Source organism: Ylistrum balloti, unplaced genomic scaffold (genome assembly GCF_031769215.1).
Source record: "Ylistrum balloti isolate Yb309-2 unplaced genomic scaffold, AGI_CSIRO_Ybal_v1 Utg370008, whole genome shotgun sequence".
Lineage (NCBI taxonomy): Eukaryota > Metazoa > Mollusca > Bivalvia > Pectinida > Pectinidae > Ylistrum > Ylistrum balloti.
The window spans coordinates 1,020,469-1,044,610 of NW_026782082.1; the positions used below are offsets into that span (position 1 = coordinate 1,020,469).

Here is a 24,142-nt window from a genome sequence, read left to right on the forward strand (position 1 = left end):
TAATTTTGTTTACTTTTGATGGTGAGGAAATCTTTGTTTATTCATGGTGTGATATTCTTATTCATGGTTACAGACTTTACTGGCAAAGCTACTGCAGCCTATGTCACAGTGCATACAACAGATTATGGTAAGTACTGTTCATAGACATTGCCGACTAAGAAATTTTAAAGATCAATTGTCACAATGAAAATTCAACAAAATAATCATCAGTTCCAAATTTATGTAATTTTTGGAATCATCTGGTATAAGACATATAAGATCAAGATAATGGTACAGAACCTGTCATCCATGCATAGTAAATGGCATTTGTAACTTCTTCTTCCGAACTATAATTCCAAAGAGTCAATGGTACTTTGTATATATAGGGTAGTCTGCTGGTTATCTGATAACTAATTTCATATTGGATAAAAAAGATGATATTTAAAAAAGAGAGGATCTTACCTGAGAGCCAACATAATAGAGAGTAAATATAATGAGTTTGAATTATTAAATGAGTTTAATAAATTTCATATTACAATGGTTCTAGTATAAGATTCTGTTTATCAGATATCCTGAATTTCTGAAAAGCAAGCAAAAACTTGTGTATTTTTTTCCCTATATGACAGAGATATTTTGACAGTACATTTTTCGCTTGCGAGGCAATCATGTGAAGTCTACAAGACACAACTTATTTATGATGTCACCATAGTCATATTCCATGTGTAGCATTATGATAATGAAGACACAACATGCCAGTTTTATGATAATTTTTTTATTTTTGTTCGGGTGACTTTTCTTAAAAGTGCACAAAATCAATGTTTATTATTGACAGGCTAATATCAAAATATAATGTTAAAGCGATAAGGAGTTTTAGTGTTGATTTGAATTGCATCAGACTTCAATAACGATCCTTGGTTCAAAGGGCTTAAAACTGATGTTATATAGACGCCACTGTTACAGCAAGTCGTTATTTGTTTCGTATGAAGAAGATTCGAAAATCTTTTAAAGTATAGATTATTTCCATACTACACATCGTAATTTAAGTGTGAATAGCACTTTTGAATGGACATTAAAATTCACCTTGTAATGAAACATTGACGGAGGTTTCTGGATATTTGATAATGCTGTGGTTTTGAAAATAAAACGTAGATTGAATAATTGCTTCACCAAGTTATGCTGTGTTGAGTATTGGCCTTAATTTGTTTAATGTTCGATAAATATATAATCTTAATAGAGTATGTATGGTTGATAGACTCTAGTCATTACAGCCACAGATCCTTTCAATTTTAAGTGTTAACTCAATACCAAACTTGCATTACTTCAAATATATTATTATCAAAAAAAGCAATCTTTGAAGGGATTTCATCAGAACATGAATTCCTGAAGATTTGAAACTTCATATTTTATGGCATTTTTTGTTTTGTTTACTCAATCTTGTAGTTGATATTGAAGAATCTTTGTTCATTTTGGAAAAAAAAAAGAAAAAAACATCTGTGGTATTTGATGTCTGATATATTTTATGTTAGAAGGGAAACAACTCCTTGTGAATTTTTGCACTGTTTTGAAGGGTTTTTTTACTTTAAAAGTTGTAGACATATTTGTATAATAGTTCTTTTTGATGTGAGGATAGTTTTAATAAGTGTTATTTCTAGCTTTAAATATATAATATGTATAAAACATTCATTTTGATATCTTGTGTCTGTTTTGTCAATAGATTTCATGAAGATGATACTAATTCTGACAACGTTTTTACAGGAGTTCCGTGAAAGTAAGAGACAGAGCCCATTGATCAACCATCTGTCCACTGTTAGTGAATCTGTCCCTGGATTTGGCTGGATCTCTGTGGTAAGTCTTCCTCAGACCTGTTGCTAATGCGACTGTTATTTGTATGTAGATTAATTTTAAGGCTGAATATAATTAATTAGGGTGTTGGTGAGGTGTAAGTAAATTTATTTCTGTTAAATTATGTTGTCTCGTTTCCAGGCTCCGACCCCAGGCCCTTACCTTAAGGACTTTATGGATGCTGGTATGTTCTACTCCAATCGCATCCTAAAGGAATTCAAAGACAAGTAAGTCAGTTACTGCATTTCTTGTCCAGTGAACTAAGTGTCCAGTTTTTTCAAAGTTTTTTGTCCTGAAAACCAGAGTATCAAGTTTGCCAAGGTCATTTGTCCTGTAACCAAAGTATCAAGTTTATCAAGGTCATTTGTCCTGAAACCAGAGTATCAAGTTTATCCAGGTCACTTGTCCTGTGACCTAGGTATCAAGGTCATTTGTCCTGTAACCAAAGTATCAAGTTTATCCAGGTCACTTGTCCTGTGACCTAGGTATCAAGGTCATTTGTCCTGTAACCAAAGTATCAAGTTTATCCAGGTCACTTGTCCTGTGACCTAGGTATCAAGGTCATTTGTCCTGTAACCAAAGTATCAAGTTTATCAAGGTCATTTGTCCTGAAACCAGAGTATCAGGTTTATCAAGGTCATTTGTCCTGTTACCCAGGTATCAAGGTCACTTGTCCTGTAACCAAAGTATCAAGTTTATCAAGGTCATTTGTCCTGTAACCAATGTATTAAGTTTATCAAGGTCATTTGTCCTGTGACCTATGTATCAAGGACATTTGTCCTGTAAACAAAGTATCAAGTTTATCAAGGTCATTTGTCCTATTATCTAGGTATCAAGGTCATTTGTCCTATTACCTAGGTATCAAGGTCATTGTCCTGAAACCAGAGTATCAAGTTTATCAAGGTCATTTGTCCTATTACCTAGGTATCAAGGTCATTTGTCCTGTAACCGAAGTATCAAGTTTATCAATGTAATTTGTTCTGTAACCAAAGTATCAAGTTTATCAAGGTCATTTGTCCTGTGACCTAAGTGTCAAATTTATCCCTGCTGTTTGACCTCTGACCTTAGTGTCGAGTTTAAATTTGACTTTTGACTAATGATATGAGTGTCAAGCATATATCTCCGTTTGACCTGTGACCCTAATGTCAAGTTTATCCTTGACCTTTGACCAGTAATTTGATTGTCGAGCGTATCTATGTCCTTTTGAACTGTGACGTCAGTGTCAAGTTTAAACCTGACCTTTGATTCATGGCTTGAGTGCCAAACATATCTATATACTATTTACCTGTGTCTTAAGTACAATACTTGCTAATACCTGGGTAGGAAAATTGTATAAAATAAATTAAAAAATCCTACTTGTTGAATTACATCGTTAACTGAATCTGGATCACAACTTACTACAGAAAAGACATCACAGAGAAAAGTATTTCATATTCAAGTTTGTTATTTTTTTAAAGTGAATTTTGTTTGCATAGAAGTGCTGGTATTAAATTAGTAAATGATAGGATTTCTTACTCATAACAATTAATTTAAGTATGACAGCCTTCAGAACTACAAGGCCCTTTATCTAAGTTACTGTTCAGAAACAAGGGTAGATAAATCACACCTTCACCGTAATCTGCTGTTTATGATAACGGTAGTATGATAGTGGAACAACGCCATGTTACGACGGAAAGAAATTACAAAACTTCTGTCAAACAATAAATTCAAGATGTCTGTAAAACAGGGTTCAGACACTAGAAAAAACTTGAATCTGCCAAAATGAATTTACTAAAACCATGTTTCAAATTTTCTCGCTAAAAAAATACTCAAAATCTGTCAAAATGATAAGGCGAGTAAAAAATGTTTCAAGTTGAGAAGACCTGACAGCAAGCTTTACAGGGATACCATCGCAGTCATCAACTGGCAACATGTGAAAAGAAAGGTTCCACCTTCAAATTACATTATTACAAATTCATGTCAGTTCTCCAAACATATAAGTGATTTTGAAGTGTTTATGGTCAGTGTGGCTTAGAGGCTTGACATAAGGAAATACTTCATACTTCTATCAGAGTCACATGTTCACAAAGCAGGGTTTGAATTGTCAGATTCTACAGTCTTAGAGTCATAAACTCGAGTGGCCTTGTAATTTTGAAATTTTTGTGTTCCAAAAAGAAAAACAAAATCTATTATTTGAAAGATAAGAAACCGTCCAATCACGGCATGATGAATTGCCATAGCTGTACGCATTCCCTATGTCAGTTATTTGTACCCATATAACTTCACTAAAAATACCAGAGTGTTTTGATTCACAAAATAGCATATACTTCAACCCGAGTGTAGTAATGAATATGGATGCAATTAACAGTTACTGCAAATGAAAAAACCCAAGATTGATCATCCAGCTGGCATGAAGTCAATAACATTTTCAGAATTTTATATTTGAGAGAGAGAGAGAGATTCGATGCTGGTGGACATAGAGCCATGAGCATCATTTTATCAGAGTGTTGAAAATATGTATGCAGATTTTTTTATTAGGTCATCTGACCCGAAGTGGGATTGAGCTTTAACTTGCATGAAATGGTCCTGACCAAGTGTTGTTATTTTTCTGGTCAGTCTGAAATCCAAGATGGCCTCCATCTTGAAGAACATATTTTAAACTTCTTCTCCAGTTCCACTGATACCATTGAGTTAAAAATTGGTGGGAATGTTAAGGAAAAGTAGCCAACAAAGTGTTGTTATTTTTCAAACTTCCAACTTCTTCCAAGTTTCACCAGTGAGATTGGGTTCCAGCTTTACTGTGGAACAAGTAGGTAACACTTGTTACAGTTCTCTACTCCTCACCAAAACTACAATCTATATCATGGAAAACAGTTTCTTTGTAAGATTTCTTTCAAAGTAGAATAATAAACCTTCTTCCTTCTGAAAGTTTTTGTAGTCAGGTGACCGTTTAGGGCCCATGGGCCTCTTGTTTATTTTATAAATAAAATCATCCTACTGTTTAAAAAAAGATAGTTGCAAGATGTAGAGAAAGGAATAAGTAATGAGTGTAATTATGAGAAATCTTAATGAAAACTTTTTATTACAAATCCCCCTTATTGAAGATTTAGTGACAGAAGAGGAGGATTTTTAGAGTATCATCCTGTAGACAGATTTGTTTTTTATAGAAATGGAATTGCTACGCTCCCCCCCCCCCCTTCCACCCCTCTGATGACATGTATTAAGACACCTGAAACTTATCATCAGTCTCTATGTTTGGGCTTATTTCTATCACGACATTGATTATTAGGTCAACATTTAAAATGTCAAAGGTCGTCTGTAGGTCATCTCTCGTTTGAAAAAAAAAAACTGCATAAATTAAGATTGGCAGTTTTTTTGTTTTATTTTTGTAATCACAGTTCAAATTGTCAGACACATGGTTTTCAAAGACTGAAAGGTTTGAAGATCACAAGCACTTTTATCGTGGAAAACTATGATTGATATGTTGTAAGTGCCAACATTTCAGGCCTGGTATGTTGTATTTTCAACAGCATTTATGTTTAGAAACTCAGAATTAGTGTAGTGTTGTCATTAGGAGTTGGTTGTATAAAGAGACCAGGCAGTTTTACTGTCATCAGGGACAATTCATTAAGCAACAGTTTTGTTATAGATGAGAGGAAAATGTTATTCTAGAAAGAAATAACATGAAAGGCAAACGATGAATTACTGCCATATCAGTCTTTTTCGACAACACATTTGAAAATGTGAAACAAATCAATATTCAATAGTTTAAATAAATTTTTTATTGTCAGCATATAATGTAATATATGATGTTTGTTATGATCCTCTGTACTTCTCTCCAGAAAATCTCATTACTAGAGTGTTTTCAGAATACCGTAATTCACTTGTAAACACCCTGTCCTCTAGCTGTCATACCCCAATAAAGTGAAGCAGACGGTATATACTTGAGACAAGTTGCTTAAATGTTTGCATGCTGAATTTTGTTGGGACAATTTCTAGTTTTCATTTTTCTTGGTACTTTTTAATCTACTGGATTAATTTTCCGCATTATAAGGCATACCTTTTTTCCTTATGAGTAGGGCGTGTGGCTTATATACCGAGGTGGCTTATATGTAGACAAAAAAAAAATGGCAGGATGAAAAAAAAGCAGGATACGTTTACACCAGTACAAGGACAAAATCGTTTTCATTTAATGATCGTGTATAGTATGGTTTTTACCTTGGTTTGGGGGATTATCACTAAATATTTTATCACTTTAGTTTGGCAAGATCGTTTTTTGAGAAATTCCATTAATCAATCTGGAAATAACTAATAGTGTCGTTAGTCCAGTAACATGAGGATATTGCAGAAAAAATTCTTTATGATCGTGATATTTCAGTACCCTTAAACTATAATATAAATATATAGTGTGGTCAGATGATCCAGTAGTAACACAATCATCTTTCTGACCCGTATGTCTGGAGGTCCATTCCTAAACAGGCATGGGAAGGTAAGAGGTCACTTTTCTGACAATGTGAGTTTTCTGTTTCCGGTTTCTCTGTTGTAAGATAGATAAAGGGTTTTTTTTTTTTTTTTGATGGATGGAACGATAATGATAGTAGACAAATCAGTTGTCAAAATTTTGAGGCAAGCCGACCCTTTTTCAAATATTATAAGTTACATCACATAACATATTTTCCTGCCTAGGTATATACCGTGCGTGATTATAAGTTGCAGGGCTGTTTTTAGCAATTTTTTCTGTTTGATCCACATATTAGACACACTAGAATATAAGCCACACCCTTTATAACGATGTGATAATTGTTATGTTGACCAAAGTTCGTGGAGATAACAGGCAACAGAAGCGAATTTATAAATAAAACTTGTCAGTGAAACATTTAATACAACTTTGTAAATTAATTATACACAGATAATCCATTTCATTGATGTGTTTCAAAAACAAAAAGTAGTAATTATAGAACTCGTTTGGTTTGGGAGCCTTCACAGAGTGTCTACGCATAGATATAGGGCCCGACATTACATATGGTTTACTTAACAATATCTCCATCGGTGTCTGTACTGTAAAATATTAGCGCAAAGGTCCTTGCATACTGACATGAAAATAAAACATTAAAAAAGGCAAAGTTATATATCATAGCCGAGAACAATATCAAATATTCTGATAATCCCTTCAGCCGATTAGATACCAACGACTCTTCGCAGCAATAAACTATCTTTTATAATCATTTTGACAAGGTCAATTGTGAAAATTCTTGTCCCAAGTTTAAAAACATCGATAATGTTAAAAAGATGACTTTGAAAACTGTTTGGCCAGGTGAGAATATGATCCTTCTGACCAGCTGGTCAAGACTTCATACTGAAGGCTATATGATTGAACTTTAAGTGCAGAACAAACATAAAACACAACAAATAGGTTTTACATTTGTTACATCTGCTTTTCATTATAAACTATATCATAACTATGCAGAAATTTCAATTCCAGCAGTTTTTTGGGGAAAAAACATGTTTTCTTTGTAAAACTTTTCTCAATAGGTGCTTTGCTGAGATTATCAAAGGTATTGTAATTCTAGGCACTGCAGGTATGATGGGGGGTGCTGTATCAGGATATTGGACTTCTTGTTAAAATATGGTTTCCATTTCAAATTCTCAATTCCTTCTCCAAATTCATACCGATTTCAGTGAAAGGTTCACTGGAAAGCACGTAAACACCAAACATTGTAGTTATTTTCCCAATATGCTTCTAATTTTGAAATTTGTATTTTGACAAAGCCTTTGTAACCATCAATAACTAGCTTGTAATTTTATCTGGCATTAGTTCCTAGTATAAACCATCAGCCCCTACTGGATACAAATTGAAACAATTTACTTCGACTTGAATTGTCGGCACCCCTTCGTTTAAACAGGGATTCCCCCCGTACATCATCAGTGCTAAAGTCGCTCAAAGATAGCTGAAAGGATTTACATGATAAATCTGTTTTAATGATGTTGCCGTGACTTCTCTAGCCTTGTTGCATGACGTCATACATTTGTCATGACTGGGGGACCCATTGCTTCACTAGGGTAGGGATATAATTTCTCGGTAAGTCAAGTGTGGATACACTGGGTCCAACCATCAGTCAGAAATGTGTCTTTGGTGAGTAATTCTGACAGACCTCAATTCTTTGCTCATGAAACGGATCTCTTAACCCTGACAGATTTCCTACCCATCCAAGATGTTTTCTTCAATATAAAATCTCCATTGCTAAATGTAAAAGTTTTAGCCCTAGATATCTTGTCAACATATTTATGTCCTATGTGGACCTTTCTGCCCTCAGCAGATTTTTTTTATCCCCCTTCAAAAAAATGGTATTTTCCATCCCCCTCTGACTTTTTTAACCTGAGTGAGTTTATAAAAGATTACATCAACCTTTTCTTTGTAGGGGTTTCCCTAGTCCCTGTAAATACATTTATGCCTTCTGTGTACATGGTACTGGGCTTTCCTGTTCCTAGTTGATGCCCCTTATAAAATTCTCTTACTGCAGATGTATTAGCTATCACCTGTTTGGGCTGGCTCTCTTTACAAGTTTCTCAGAACAAAACAGTGGGTTTTTTTCTACAGCTAAACAAAAGATAGCTTATACAGAATATATTATTCATTCTCCTCAAAATTGAATCAAACAGTTGCAAGACTGTTTCAGAAATGGAGTTGAAAGGCAAAACGCTGATGACAACAGCTGAGGGAGGAACACATTTCAGCAAAACAACTGTAAAAAGTTTAGCATGGAAAGCATTGTTTAATGTTATCTTTCATGATACATTTGTAAGGATGTGATGTTTTGCAGAATCAGCCTGGAATTATGCCTACAAAAATTATTCTGTAAAATAGTAACGCGTTAGGTAGTCATAAGATTTCATGTTTTTTTTTCTTTTAATCAAACATTTAATTTGAAAAATATTTATCATCATAAGGCTCCATTTTGTTGTTTTTTTTTTAATCAAGTATTTGATTTTTAAAAAATCATATCAACCTACGATGATACATAATCAAACCATCTTCCAAGGTCATCATCACCTGTCAAGGTTATGTAGCCATCATTTCAAGGTCATTTATAAGTTTTACGTAAGTACATTACTGAATGCTACTAGAAAAAAAACAACACGAAATGTAAACATGATCATAATCCACACTGAGAATTACATAAAACTAGGGCAACATTTCTCAATAAATCTCTCGTTATTTAACGACTTCGTTAATATATGTGAAAGTGATATTGAAGGACTTTGCAAGGTCTGTCTCACCTGTTTTGATAAAACCTTTGATAAATTCAGCCTTGTATGAAAACAAAAACAAGACAGCCAGCAGAGAGGCACACTTACTTGCCATGTTTATGCCAGTAGTCTGTTGGAAGATCTTACCACCAAACTACACTAGATGTTGTCAACCATGCTTTACAGTCAGCTGTCAAGGTCATAATCTATCTTTCAAGGTCACAAAATACTTAACTCAAGGTTAAGCAAATTCTGAAAGTTTTTTTTGTGTCATAAAGGAAGGATGGGTGGTTTGACTGCAGGGAGTGCATGTTAATTACTATTATCACAATCTGTAGCAAACTGTAAATTATATAAAACACAACACATTTTCAAATATTTCCAGTTGGTGATTTGAAACAAAAATGTAAGCAGTGAAGAGATTGTTGTAGCTCATTCAAGGTTGAGGATGGAAGAGGGATCAGTTCAAACGTCCATTCCTGACAAGTCATTACCGTTAAAGTCATCGTGGATAAAGCAGATTAGCAATGCATTATTTTGGTAATTTCTAAGGTAACTCGACCGGCATTAAAATTCATTGCCTTGAGTTAGGAGTAAGTTTGAACGTATAAGTAGCATTTCAACTCTGACAAATGTGAAAATAAAACCTGGAATAATGATGCTTACGTAGAAATTTCAGACAATTTTTGCCATTTCGAAGTTGAGTTGATTATCTCCGCCTCATCTATAAATGTAAACTGTAAGTTGTAGTAAGTAACAAAGAAAATGAAAATACCCTATACACAGCTTACAAAATCTTAAATGTTCCTCACCTCTTTTTCAGGAGAGTTATTTCATTCGCGATTCAAAACATATGTCAAGAATATAAGAACAACATTGAAAAGTGTTGAGAACACATTGTACATATTACATGAATTAAGATCATTCACATTTTAAGTTTTTTATGTTACAAAAAAAGGGGAAATGTTTTTTTTTTTTTTTTGAAGTTTGAAGATTCAGGAATTTTGATGCCCCAGTGTTTGAATGTCTGTTTGAATTTTAGAAATGTTGATGTGTGTGATTATCGAAATGTATGTTAAAGATTAAAAAAAAAGTGTTGAGATATTCTGTAAAGTGTTAGTAAAATTTGAAGTCCATGAGATCCTCCATTTATAGGTTGTAGTTGTGGTGTTGTTATACCCTCTCTATCTTCAGTCCCGCTGGTGTCCCATTAAGAATCAATGTTATATCAGAACTGGTTCTGATTTATCTCATAGTATCATAACATCGAGTTCTACACCTTTTAAGGAGGTCATCGGTCATGGTTAAAAGGTCAAGGGTCAACTTTGACAACTTCTGCATATTCATCAAACAAAAAATACATATATGTGAGATAGCGATATCATTAATATAAATACTTTATTTATTTCACAACATTCGTGATACAAGCTATCAGTAGCTGTCTGGTCGGTGACCATGATGCATTTTCCACTTCCACACGGGGAATCAAACCTTGGATGTGGAGGAGGGAGTTGGATGGGTTACCTTGTTACCAAGCAACCACCCAGAAATCATTATTAAAAGATAATGCTGTTTCCTGGATATTAAAAGTTAAAAAATATATTATATTTGTGTCCTAGTTAGTGTATTAAATGATACATTTAGCTGAAATAGTCTGTTAATGACGTAAAATCTTTGCTCTTTACCTAGTCCCTTGATTAATGTCCCCATTTAGACCAGATCTATAACCTTTGACCTTGGTATAACAGCTATGACAAGTTGTATTTTTAGGGACAAAAACCATGACATTTAACTTAGCTAAAACAGTATGTGCCTTCGTATTTTATAGGATACTAACACATGACCTTTGACCTAGATATAACAGTTTTGTGTTGTAATTTTAGTGACCTGACACATGACCTTTGACCTAGATATAACAGCTTTGTGTAGTCCTGACCCATGACCTTTGTTCTTGGTATGATTTATTTTGAGAGTTATGTACCTTATATTTCTAGGGACCAGAAACATGTTGATTGGGTGAAGAGCTGGAATGCAATATTCAAAGAACTTCAGAGTTATATCAAGGCTAATCATACAACAGGGGTAGCCTGGAATTCTAGGGTAAGTAAACCTGAGTTATCATATCTACCCAAACAGCCAAGATCTTAGGGATGTGGCTTGATCCTTACCCAGAGTGCTTTGTGATTTCTGTAAATCCAATTGCTTTAGATGGCATGTGGCAGACATCCAGCATTGTATTCACTGATGAATCCATCGGCTACAACAAGAATTCCCTGAACAAACTCCCATCTGTCATCAATAGCCAACATAAAAACTGTAGCATTCTACTACAAAAAGAAATTCTACTACAAAAAAATATATTTTTCAGGATTCATGTCATGTCTGGCTGTCCCCTGGGATTGTATCAGGATCAGTAGTGTGTTATAAAATCAGTAAAAAGATATAAGTAAACGCAGTTATACTTTTTTTTGTCACTCATGTCATGTTTGTTGGTGGTCTGTAAGAAAAAGTAAAATTACAGACGGGTAGTAGAGTCAACGCCATGTACTATTAAATGATGGGTAAGTTGGTCCCAGTCCTCCGGCCTGGCAATGCTATGTAATATTGAATGATGGGTAGATTGGTCCCAGTACTCCGGCCTGGCAATGCCATGTACTATTGAATGACGGGTAGATTGGTCCCAGTACTCCGGCCTGGCAATGCCATGTACTATTGAATGACGGGTAGATTGGTCCCAGTACTCCGGCCTGGCAATGCTATGTACTATTAAATGACGGGTAGATTGGTCCCAGTCCTCCGGCCTGGCAACGCCATGTACTATTGAATGACGGGTAGATTGGTCCCAGTCCTACGGCCTGGCAATGCCATGTACTATTAAATGACAGGTAGATTGGTCCCAATCCTCCGGCTTTGCAACGCCATGTACTATTGAATTACGGGTAGATTGGTCCCAGCCCTACGGCCTGGCAACGCCATGTACTATTAAATGACGGGTGGATTGGTCCCAGTCCTGCGGCCTGGATACCTAAGTATATACATGAGATTGACGTGATAGGGTGAACTAAGATCCAGAGGATCAACCACAATGAGTTACAAGTGGTTTCTAGTAATTAATATAATTACTTTCTTAACAAACCTACTGTATGAACACCATGAAATGTAAAAACATTTGAAAACGGAAACCCACCAATATATATTCTGGAAAGAGATGTCATTATAACAAATTACTTATAGAATACCAGGCATCATTTCGTTATTTATCTGTAGATTACTATAGAGCATGTCATATTAAGCTTTTACTCTGACATGACTGTCGACAAGCGTTATTCAATGGTTGTGTTTATTCAGAGAAAATTCTTATACCTAATTCAATCAGGGACACGATTAGATTTCTGGCGATAAGACAATCTGTGAAAGGCTACCTACACAAAACATCAACTTTAGCCAAAACTCAAAGATTCCAACCAAATTCCCAAATGGTACTTTCTTTTTGTAATTTTGAGCTGCATACCACTGTCATCAGAAAATATTTACAATATAAATTTGATATTGAAACAATGAGATCTAATATAATGACGTTTTATTTTTAATCAAGAGACACACACTTTTTCATATCCAACAAAGATTTCAGTATTTACAGAAAACAAATTTGAAAATATTCAATCGTTTATTGTCCCACGAACAGCTTAAGTAATTTTGTGGTGCAGTCTCCTTGTAATAGCTGATTGCTACCTGACTGATCAACATATGGACGGACGACATATCACAGGTCATCCAGAGCTATGAAGTAGGGTCAGGTGTCTTCCAAAAGGACATAACTACATCAGCACTGACTGGTTTATGTCCCAGCCTCCTGAGAACACAGACTGCCACGGTTAGGGAGGATGGCACCTCGCACCTCAGATCTTCTCCAGAGGTTACCAAGGTCACTGACCTGATTTTCTGATCTATCACAACCCTACAATTGTGGAATAAGAGATCTTGTTTCAGATGAAAAAATATTTAACAATGAACAAGATGCATAAATATTTATGCAAATTTGTTGGTTGTCCAGACACTGTATAAATTTCATTGGGCACATCTTTTTCAATTATATTCAATTTTAACTTTTTAATACAGACTTGGATATAAATAACGGTATGCTCTTGTTTTTCTAAAAAAAAAAATTAAACCATAATTTTCTTTAATTTAACCTTGCAGTTAAAATGTTTCTTAGGAATCTGTGTGTCTCTAGGATCAGTGTGTTCTCGAAGGCCACATTTTGTTTATCATGTAAGGATAAGTTTGACAAGCTTGAATAATAATTATCAGTATTATAGTGAGTTAATGAACCTGTTGTTAATTGGAAACAGTCTCTCTTATACCAGAGAGTACTCTCTCACAATAGGGTGTTTGGTTTCAAAGAGAGAAAATCTCTTTACTGTTACCACGGCAGAAATATTCTGTAATCACCTTTTATAAATGTTAATATATAAAGCTAAATTAATGTCCCTACACAAAGCCAACCTGTTTTCATTGTCATCTTTATTTCAAAGTGAAAAGAATTTCATTTGATATCGGTTTCAGAAGATTCCTTCGACCTTGTCTATCTCCCATAATATTGTTATATTATGTTGATTGTAAACCAAAGTCAGACCTGTTAGTGAAAGTCCTTGGCTTTTCAAAGAGTATCAGTCTTTTGACTTTGGGTTTGATACTCCTCCATGACATTTGTAAATTATCCGTCCAGTTTTTATTAACAGCCATAAAATATATTAACCTTGCATCCCCTTTTGTCAAATATAGATTTGCCTGACAAAAAAAAATTGCAGTAAAGTAGAGTCCATTTCTGTCTGCAGGGGTTTTCAGGTCCTAGCACATAAGATTGAACTCCAGGACTTTTAAAGCAAACCGTGGCTTCTGTTGGAATGATATCAAAAGGTGTCACCAGTAGTTTGTATTAATTAATGAAATTTGTATAGCTGTGATGGAGTTCTTACATATTGATGGCTTTACATCAGCACAATCTAGAGATACATGTGTTCATGTAACAGGATAGCTTTGTCTATGAAATTTGACAACAAAGAGCCATACTTTTATGTATTGTGTCTGTGTTGTAACAGGACAGCATCTAGAGAGAAACAGAAGTGGTGTGCCATGACAGCTCACTGAGAGGTACCACTACAGAATAATATTGTCCTGACAACTTTAAAAAGATTCATACAAACATTTCAGGGAATTTGGATATTAAAGTTTAAAGACATTCCGAGTACAATTTGTAATTTAAGTTTAGCTACCCGCAGTCCTGAGAAACACTTTGCAGTCTGACGACCCAGTGGCTAGTTTAATAATCTATAACCCTCTACATGATTTACATCTTCCTTTCCTAATATGGTAGAAAAAAAAATCAGATTTAATTTAATTGGATGTTATGTGTTACTTTCGATCAATATGAGCTAGCTGGCATGACATGCTGGTTGTTATGACAATTCAGTACGAAGATAAAGGGCCTGTCGAATTCAGTTTTTCTGAAAACAGAAACCTGGACCTCAACTTGGAACAGATTGGTGGGGCCAAACTGAGAAGAGAGGTTGGAATCTTGCTTGAAAGAGAGGGATAGGTTCCTATTGGAAACGGACCCTGTTAGGACCCTGCTGCATTCTTTGCTGGGAATAGAAGGGTGGGGTCATGCTGAAAAAAGGATAGAGGGGCTCGTGGGAGTGGGGGGAGGGGGTGGGGCCTACAGGGAACAAAGACCCTGCTGGAAAAAGAAGGGTGTGTCCTTTCTGGGAATACATGGATGGGATGCCACTGGAAAAAGAGGGGTGTGGCCCTGCTGGTAAACAAGACAAAAATGTGACCCAGATAATTTTGGGGGGAAAATGAGAAAATCAGAGTTGAATGGTTTTCCAGCCATGGTAAAAGTGTTTGCAAATATAATGACTACCATAAAGTTTAGATAGCCACAGAGCTGGATCAAAGTAGCTGAGATTTTCTTCTTTAAAGAACTTCACTGGTTTTATGGGTTTTTGAGAAATTCTGCTTGTGTTTTAAATAATTTAAATAGAGGGAAAAGTCTGTAGTGCGAATACTAATTGAGATTTAACACCTAATAAGTGTCATTTTCAGCCATTTTGGTTTGTTCAAAAATGTATGGAAGATGAAAATTCAACTATTAGTGTAGAATTATTGCATGGTTTGTTGGCTTTTTAACGTGTGGGAGGCTTTACCAGGTGTTAAGATGTTCACCATCGCTAACACTGACAGACACTCTACAAAACGCCACTTCTCAAAGAAATTTTGAAAGACCAGGCCAGAAGTATTCTGACAAATTAGCAAATTTTCACTCTGAAGTTAAAAAGTTGATGGATGTGGAGATGTTTGGAGTTGCTGATAAACTGCACAGTGAGATCTGTGAAGGCAAAGCTCTGTGTCTGTACAATAGTCGGCAGGACTACATAGCAAAAACAGTCCAGAATATTTGGAAAAAGGCATTGTTCAGTTTGGATTTAGTGATAACAATGATGTATTATACGTGTGTCTTTGTTGTGTAGGAGTCAGATTTTATATCAAAACAACAAATGTAAATAAAGTTCCAAGAATTGTTGGGATTCAAGAAAAATTGTGACTGCATTCTCAAATATTCATATTTTGAATTCTTTTTAAAAGTGAGGTGAATGTTGAAAAATAAAAATATGATGGGAATGGGTCAGGTGTACTTTCTATGGCTGCAAACTCAATGTTTAAGGTGTAGAAATAAATGAAATGTATGAAAGTTTAAGAATGAAAATTTGAATTTATTATAAATTATTATTCTTTTCCTTAAAATGGTGTTTTGTTTGTATTGTGGGATTTTTATGGCTGTTTTGAGCCTGTGGTATATATACACTAGTTAATACAAGCTGTTACAGTTGTTTCAGTCCAAAAGGCACTTTACCCTAATTGATCTGGGTGACATGTGATGGTTCTCAATTCGGTTGTCATTTAGAGGTGGGGTCTCCTTGTAGTAGCCGGTGGTTACCTCACTAAACAACAGATGGGAGGCCCAACGCGTGCCATCCAGGTATACCAGCTTCCCCAAAGACAAAAACAAGATATGCAGATTAGTTTGCTTTTTAAGTTTCGTAGAATCACAAACCTCTACGGATAGTGACGGTCAAAGCATGTACTTATGATCTACACTTGAGGTTGTGTAATCCAATGTTTTACCAAATGGGCTATCACAGCCCCAATTTGGCCAAAAGCTAACAAGACTTTTTACATGATACCCCATATAATAACATCAGCGATTTACACAAATGTCTAACAGACACGTCCCACATCTGTTTAAGTTCTATATTATATAAATTTCAATGTGATTTCATCAATCACCCCCAAGTTATTGTTGAAATAGATGGGTCAGTTTCTTGGCTCGACACGAAGTTTGGATTATTTTCAGATTTAAACTCATTTCTCAATTACAGACTTGATGTCAAACAGATAGATATATGCATGAATTTACTTTTCCAACATTAAATATAATGTTTTATCGCTTAAGAAGAATTTCAGAGCTCAATTGAACATCAACATTTGATTACAAAACATGACTAGATTCAAAGGAAATTTAATCATCATTTTATCAGCCTCAATCTCGGATCATATGAAAAGTATTCCATTTGAATAGGAGAGGAAACAAAATTGGATTTGTGTATTCTAAAACATACTTCATAATGTATGTCTTCATATCTTTCATGTGGAGTTTTGAAGTGTGTTCTCAATCGGAACATATTTGTTTCATTTCTCAGGAATTTAATTTGTAAATTGATAACTATAAATGAATTTGAGGTGGTTTTTTTTTTAATTAAATACATGCAAAATCTCAATGAGATTGTATATATGATTAGCATCTATAAAGGTACATTTTCTCACCAAATATTACAATATTTATGTATAATATACAGGGGCAGGGCCACTAAAATATTTATGTATAATATACAGGGGCAGTTCTGCTAACATTATATCAACTTTATACCGTTTCTTCTGCTTAAATTTTCATTCTTAAAGTTCCTTATTCTCCAGAAATGGATAACAGGATTTAGCACAAGAGGACATAGGGGTCATTGCAATATTTATGTATAATATGCAGAGGCAACGCTGAACAATATCAGGTATAATATACAGGGGTAGGGCCACTACAATATGTATGTATGTTACACAGGGGCAGGGCCACTACAATATTTATGTATGTTACACAGGGGCAGGGCCACTACAATATTTATGTATGATACACAGGGGCAGGGCCACTACAATATTTATGTATGATATACAGGGGTAGGGCCACTGCAATATTTATGTATGTTACACAGGGGTATGGCCACTACAATATTTATGTATGATACACAGGGGTATGGCCACTACAATATTTATGTATGATACACAGGGGCAGGACCATTACAATATTTATGTATGTTACAAAGGGGTAGGGAATATATTACATTTTACAAATTATACCGAGAAGAAAAGTTCTCCTTGCTCAGAAACTGTCTTTTTCATCATAGGTAACATCTCTAGTCCAAGAGACATTTGTGTCCTCACTCACCCCTGATTTATCCTGTGGAATCCCTTAGACAAAAAAAATAATAATTGAATTTTGCTGTAATAATATATTGATAATTTTGTGATGTAAATGGAAAAAAAAAAGAAATTAACTCAAATTGTATCATAAACCTACATAGCTTTGCCAATTAATGGGAGGGGGTAAGATGTGGGGTGTCCTTGTTGTATCAGTATGTAGACACAATGTCATATCTCTTCATCACATAGAAATATTGGTTTGTGATCTTTATAGGACAATTTTTGATGTCTTTTCTCCTAATTATACACAAGGGTTTTGTGTAATATGATACAGCTATATCCAATGGTAGATTCATTACTGGTATTTGTTGGGGAGATGAGACTTGTTTGCCAAATGACTTTCTAAACGATTTTCATCATACTTAAATTACATAACAGATATGTATCTATTCCAGCTGATTTTCCATCATCCAGAACTATTTACATTTTGTTACATTGTTGGCATAGAGTCAATCTTTGTCACAATAGCTGAAATTCTTAGTATACTGCTCGTAGGCTTCACAGTGGGGACACATATATCCCTGATTATAGAAATTCATCCAACAGTAATGTCACATACATCCTTAAGTATACATATCACAATAAGGTAGCACACATCCTTATGTCTCCATATCACAGTAAGGTAGCATACATCTTTAAGTCTCCATGTCACAGTAAGGTAGCATACATCCTTAAGTCACCATATCACAGTAAGGTAGCATACCTCCTTACGTCTCCATATCACAGTAAAGTAGCATACATCCTTAAGTCTCAATATCACAATAAGGTAGCATACATCTTTAAGTCTCCATGTCACAGTAAGGTAGCATACATCCTTAAGTCACCATATCACAGTAAGGTAGCATACCTCCTTAAGTCTCCATATCACAGTAAGGTAGCATACATCCTTAAGTTACCATATCACAGTAAGGTAGCATACCTCCTTAAGTCTCCATATCACAGTAAGGTAGCATACATCCTTAAGTCTCCATATCACCGTAAGGTAGCATACATTCTTAAGTCTCCATATCACAGTAAGGTAGCATACCTCCTTAATTCTCCATATCACAGTAAGGTAGTATACCTCCTTAAGTCTCCATATCACAGTAAGGTAGCATACCTCCTTAAGTCTTCATGACCCATTAACATAGCATATATCCTCAACTCTCTATTTCACATTATGGTAGCATACACCCTTAAGTCTACAAGTACCATTAGTTTATATGTTTGATTATTTTATTTGTGATCTGTAAATCATTCCAACATCTAACAGATTATCTGTAAAATAAGTTTCCCAATTCCAGTTCCCTTCCCATAATGATAATGATAAACTTGATCACATCTTGAAGACCTACGTGTAACTCAAGAAGTAAAATCTATTCAGCCCACTGTTGTCAGTTGCCTTACATAACTGTACTTAATCTTTCAAGCTTTAATTAGTCAAGTAAAACCTCGTTAACCTGCCTAAGGAGATTTCCCTAGGGAAGAATACGATAATCTAATTTATCGTCCATCCCACTTTTTTTATGGTTATAATAAATACTAAAAACAAACATGTTTTTAACATCGGACATTATCCAAATACTTTCTTGCTAGTTTTGTAAAATTAGGCTAAAAGGTATGCCTAGCATGAGGCCAAACTATAAAGGGAGATAATTGAAGCTGTAGGCTTGTATCCTAAATCCCGTTATTCTTAAGTAATGTTTTCTGAAAACAAAAAAATTGGCTTTGTCAGTTGTCAGTTATGAAATTTTAAAAAGTAGCTAAAATAGATAAGTAAACGTGAATTTTTCCATTTGTTTCAGAACTTTTTTTCTTTTGACACTGCCTGAAAAACTTAACATTCACAGGCCAGTTGAGTGTAAGTCACAAAGAATTGAAAGAATAAATACATACTTGTTGTTTTTGTTTTGTATTGTTTTAAATAGATTGATTATTGCATACCATAATGATTTTCGCAAAATCATATTTTAAGATATCGGAGGAAATGCATGATAAAAGCTGAAATAAATCTTATATAAAAAAAAAAAAAAAAAACATGATTGTAAATTCCTTGTAAGTTTTAAGGCCATTGTTGATGTAAAAAGAAGTTTCTATCAAATAATTTAATGCTATTTCAGTAAGAAAATAATTTCTGTAAGATATAGTTTTTCCACTTAAGTCAGAAATTACAAAAATTTGATGTATTACAAAGAAAACATAAAAGCAAAAAGCACATGTAGATAAAGTGGTAGATATCAGGCATGTAGTTAAAACGGATTTAAAACTATCATAAAAATTAGTATCTTATCGTAAAATTCTGTGAGATAACAATCTTAAAGGGGAAAGTGAATTTTCTATGATGGTTCTGACATTTAAAAGAAACAATTATCTCTTCAGTAATATTTATGTAATTAGTAATGTTGAGGGAAAGCCTAGTAAAATGACTGAGTCTAAATTTTTTGCTACTAATTATGCACAAGTGGGTCTAACCTGCAGAGGTATTACAACATCCCATTAATAGCAAGTGCATATTTTCCAACGTCATATATTTTTTTTAATCACTTCAGCCTCAACAAATAGGTATATGTCAGAATGTTGTTGCTTGTGTCTGTATTTGATAGTTAAATAGTGACTTTATACAATGATCTTGACCTAGTGACCTTGATGCAATGATTTTCAAACAATGATCTAGAGAATGACTTTTGACCTTCAACCTTTGACATTTGGTTCTAAATGTGAACTTTACCCATGTTAATTACATAATGTCTCAAGGTCATTTACTTTGTACATGATCGTGGTACACCAACAATAAATAACTTTTTAAACCTAAAAACCTGTACAGGCCCCTGGGAGCTTTTGTACAATAATTACTCTGATATGATTTCCACCTAACACTGTGACGTCATGAAAGGTCGGGTCCACAACTGTGCTGGCTTCTTGGTTAACAACTGCTAGGGGAGATAATTAGGTGTATGAATTCATCATTTTAACATGGAGCACTGATGTCACACTCCTTGACATAAGGGAGGTCACTCCAGGGTCACACATCTAACAGTTGATGCTTTAAACATTAGTGGTAAATGTGCCAAAAATTGATAGCAAGAAAATGCAGCACTGCCTGATGCTAATTGTTGAATGGTATAAACCTCCAAGACAGCTGTATGAAGTGATAAAAAGCATGAAGAAAACACTGTGGTCCATCTTTAATAGAAAATAGTGAAAGACGCAAACTCCATACATACTGCAGCACTGCAAAATATGATATAGAAAAAATGTTTCATTTCAAAATGAGGACTTTACAGCATTAAAAATATTAACATGTAAATTGATTATGAAAAGATGAAATGCTACCAAATAAAGTTTGTTTCAAAATTACATTGAAAATTTTTTTATTAAAAATCAGCAATTGTGACGTTAAAGTATAAAATTTAACTTAAAACTTGCTGGTCTTTTTTCAGAATATAGGTTCTTACTGTTTGTAAAGAACAATTCCTGTACCAAGTTTTCTCCAGACTTGTCTTATTCATGTACCAATTTTTGGTCTTTTTTCTGTATTTTGTATATAAATCTAGCATAAATAACAATCATTGAACTTTAAGATGTAATAGCAAGACATGATTGCTTCAGATTATGGTGTAAACATATGTTTAACCTCTTTCACTTTAAGTTCTAACAAAACTTTGAAGGCATCAATTTGTTTGTTTCATTTTATAAACTACATTCTTCAGTCCTTGAAACACCTATAAATTTTTCTCAGAAATATGCAGTTGGCATGTTAAAGACAGCTTAATCATTCACAGTTCTGCTAACATTATATCAAGTTTATACCGTTTCTTCTGCTTAAATTTTCATTCTTAAAATCCTTATTCTCCAGAAATGGATAACAGGATTTAGCACTAGAGTACATAGGGGTCATTGCAATATTTATGTATAATATACAGAGGCAGGGCTGAACAATATCAGGTATAATATGCAGGGGTAGGGCCTCTACAATATTTATGTATGATACACAGGGGCAGGGCTACTACAATATGTATGTATGTTACCTAGGGGTAGGGGCACTACAATATTTATGTATGATACACAGGGGCAGGGCTACTACATTATGTATGTATGTTACACAGGGGTATGGCCACTACAATATTTATTTATGATACAATATTTCTGTGTGATACACCAGGATATTTGAAAGTGGTTAGCAAATTTTTCATCTAACAAACTAAACAGAGATATCATGTTTTTAACACTCAAAATGATTAAATCTAACCCTGAAATGATTGAATCTAGCCCTTAAATGATTGAATGTAACCCTGAAATGATTGAATGTAACCCTGAAATGATTGAATGTAACCCTAAAATGATTGAATGTAACCCTGAAATGATTGAATGTAACCCTAAAATGATTGAATGTAACCCTGAAATGATTGAATCTTACTGTGTTTAAGTAGACTTTATCCAAGGAGAATCCATGAGAGGGAAAAAAGTGATTGAAATATGTTGTAATATACTGTGTGAAATGGGCGGGGGGGGGGGGAGGATATGATTATCATTTCATTATGCCTTGATGGCAATTGTTTTACCAACAACAATGTTTATAGGAAGTCTAATGTTGGATTGATGTCATGGCCTACACTTAATAATGGTGTAGTAAATCAGTCTCACAAGCAGATATTTGTTCGTAGAACTCTGTAACATTTTAATATAATTTTTTCTTGACTTGTTTGAGGGCTGACCCACCTGATTGTACCTATATTGTATTCTATAAGACAAATCTTCCTTAATCTTTTGTTCCTGGTTCTGTTTGATGTGGCATTGCTTACTTTTTGATAAGAAAGTTTGTTTATTTCTTTCCTCGATGATGTTGATAATGGTGTACACACAAAGAAACTCCTACCCAGAGTACTACTAGAAGTATATGTTTAGCTAGCTACACACTGCCTGGTGTTTTAATCTTCAAATTGTATTTTGTTTGACCATCTGGGAGAGGTTGAAGAACAATACAATCTGTAATGTGAGACTGCTTGCTGGAATGTTTTAATAAAAGTTTAGTACACACTGATTTTCTCCACCATTGGTGCTTTTATAATGGTCTCTTAACAAAGGTGTCTCTATGCAAATGGTCCCTTTCAGAAGGGGTTCAGTGTACACAGATGGTCCCTTTAGAGAGGGGACCTCTACAGATGGTCCCTTTACAGAGGGGGCCTCTACAGATGGTCCCGTTACAGAGGGGGCCTCTACAGATGGTCCCTTTACAGAGGAGACCTCTACAGATGGTCCCTTTACAGAGGGGGCCTCTACAGATGGTCCCGTTACAGAGGGAGCCTCTACAGATGGTCCCTTTACAGAGGGGACCTCTACAGGTGGTCCCTTTACAGAGGGGGCCTCTTCAGATGGTCCCTTTATAAAGGGGGATCTCTGTACAAAGGTGATATATTGGCAGAGGAGGTTACTATACACAACTGTTTCCTAATTGAAGTTTAGTTCTGTACAAGTGGTCCCTTTCAAGGAACAGGGTTAGTATAAACAGGCGGTCTCTTTCTGAAGGTCAGTGTACATAGTTAGTCACTTTACAGAGGTTGTCTCTGTACAAAGGTGATATGCATACTTTGATAGAAGGGGTCTCTAAACACAACTGTTCCCATATAGAGGGTTAGTTCTGTACAGGCAGTCTCTTTAAAGGAAAAGGGTCAGTATACACAGGTGATTTCTTTAAAGGAAAAGGGTCAGTATACACAGGTGATTTCTTTAAAGGAAGACAGTCAGTATACACAGGTGATTTCTTTAAAGGAAGACGGTCAGTATATACAGAATGTCTTTTTACAGAGTGAACAATACCATAAGATAAAACATCTGTTCTTATTTTTTTCCTTTAGCATAAACTCTTTATCTCGTTAAGGTTTCAAAGCATACTTGTAATCAAAACAAAGGTTGAGGAATGAAAGAAATGTTTCTCTGAAGATATTTTATTTATTTAAATGAAGTAAAATTTCATTGTCTTTTTTATCATGATTCCTGTCTTGTTTTATGCAATAGTTTTTTCTCTCGCAGCAGTATCCAAAAAATCCAAACGATTCCTCTAGATTTTCCACACGGTCCAAATAAGTAGATTATATAGATGAAGAAATTTTCATTGAACTCTTTATCAAGCATCACCCTTATCAAATATCCTTAAATATCCACAAAGTCTAGATACACAGGAGGAAGTCCTATTGTACAAATCTTCAAGCTGTGTCCATCTAAAGTGAAAGTTAAATCTCAGTTTTGATATATGTCTCCATGTAGGTAAGGAGGTCATGTTTAAACCACGTCAGTCTGTTCCTTCTGAACATTTTATGGAGCAAAACTTTACGATAGCATAGCTATGAGAGAGAATCCGACAGGGAAAAAAAACACACTAGTGCATCATAGTTCCCAGGCAAGGGAAGAAAACCACATGGCAATGTTTACAGGCTGCAAACAGCCAATCAGAAAGCACTTCAACATGGAGCTTGGTTTGAAGATGTCATTCAAATTTGACTGACAGTTGTCTATTTCATGTCAG

The 24,142-nt window shown here is 34.7% G+C and overlaps 1 protein-coding gene across 1 annotated transcript in view; it reads left to right on the plus strand.

Moving 5' to 3' along the window:
• Positions 1 to 24,142, plus strand: part of LOC132548330 (adenylyl cyclase-associated protein 1-like) — a gene marked incomplete at its 5' end in the record, with an annotated part of 82,780 nt that overhangs the window by 28,042 nt on the left and 30,596 nt on the right. Inside the window, 4 exons of the mRNA XM_060212186.1 lie at positions 74 to 127; positions 1,735 to 1,824; positions 1,963 to 2,048; positions 11,043 to 11,148. Of these exons, the coding sequence (XP_060068169.1) occupies positions 74 to 127; positions 1,735 to 1,824; positions 1,963 to 2,048; positions 11,043 to 11,148 (336 nt within the window). The remainder of the gene's footprint in view (positions 1 to 73; positions 128 to 1,734; positions 1,825 to 1,962; positions 2,049 to 11,042; positions 11,149 to 24,142) is intronic.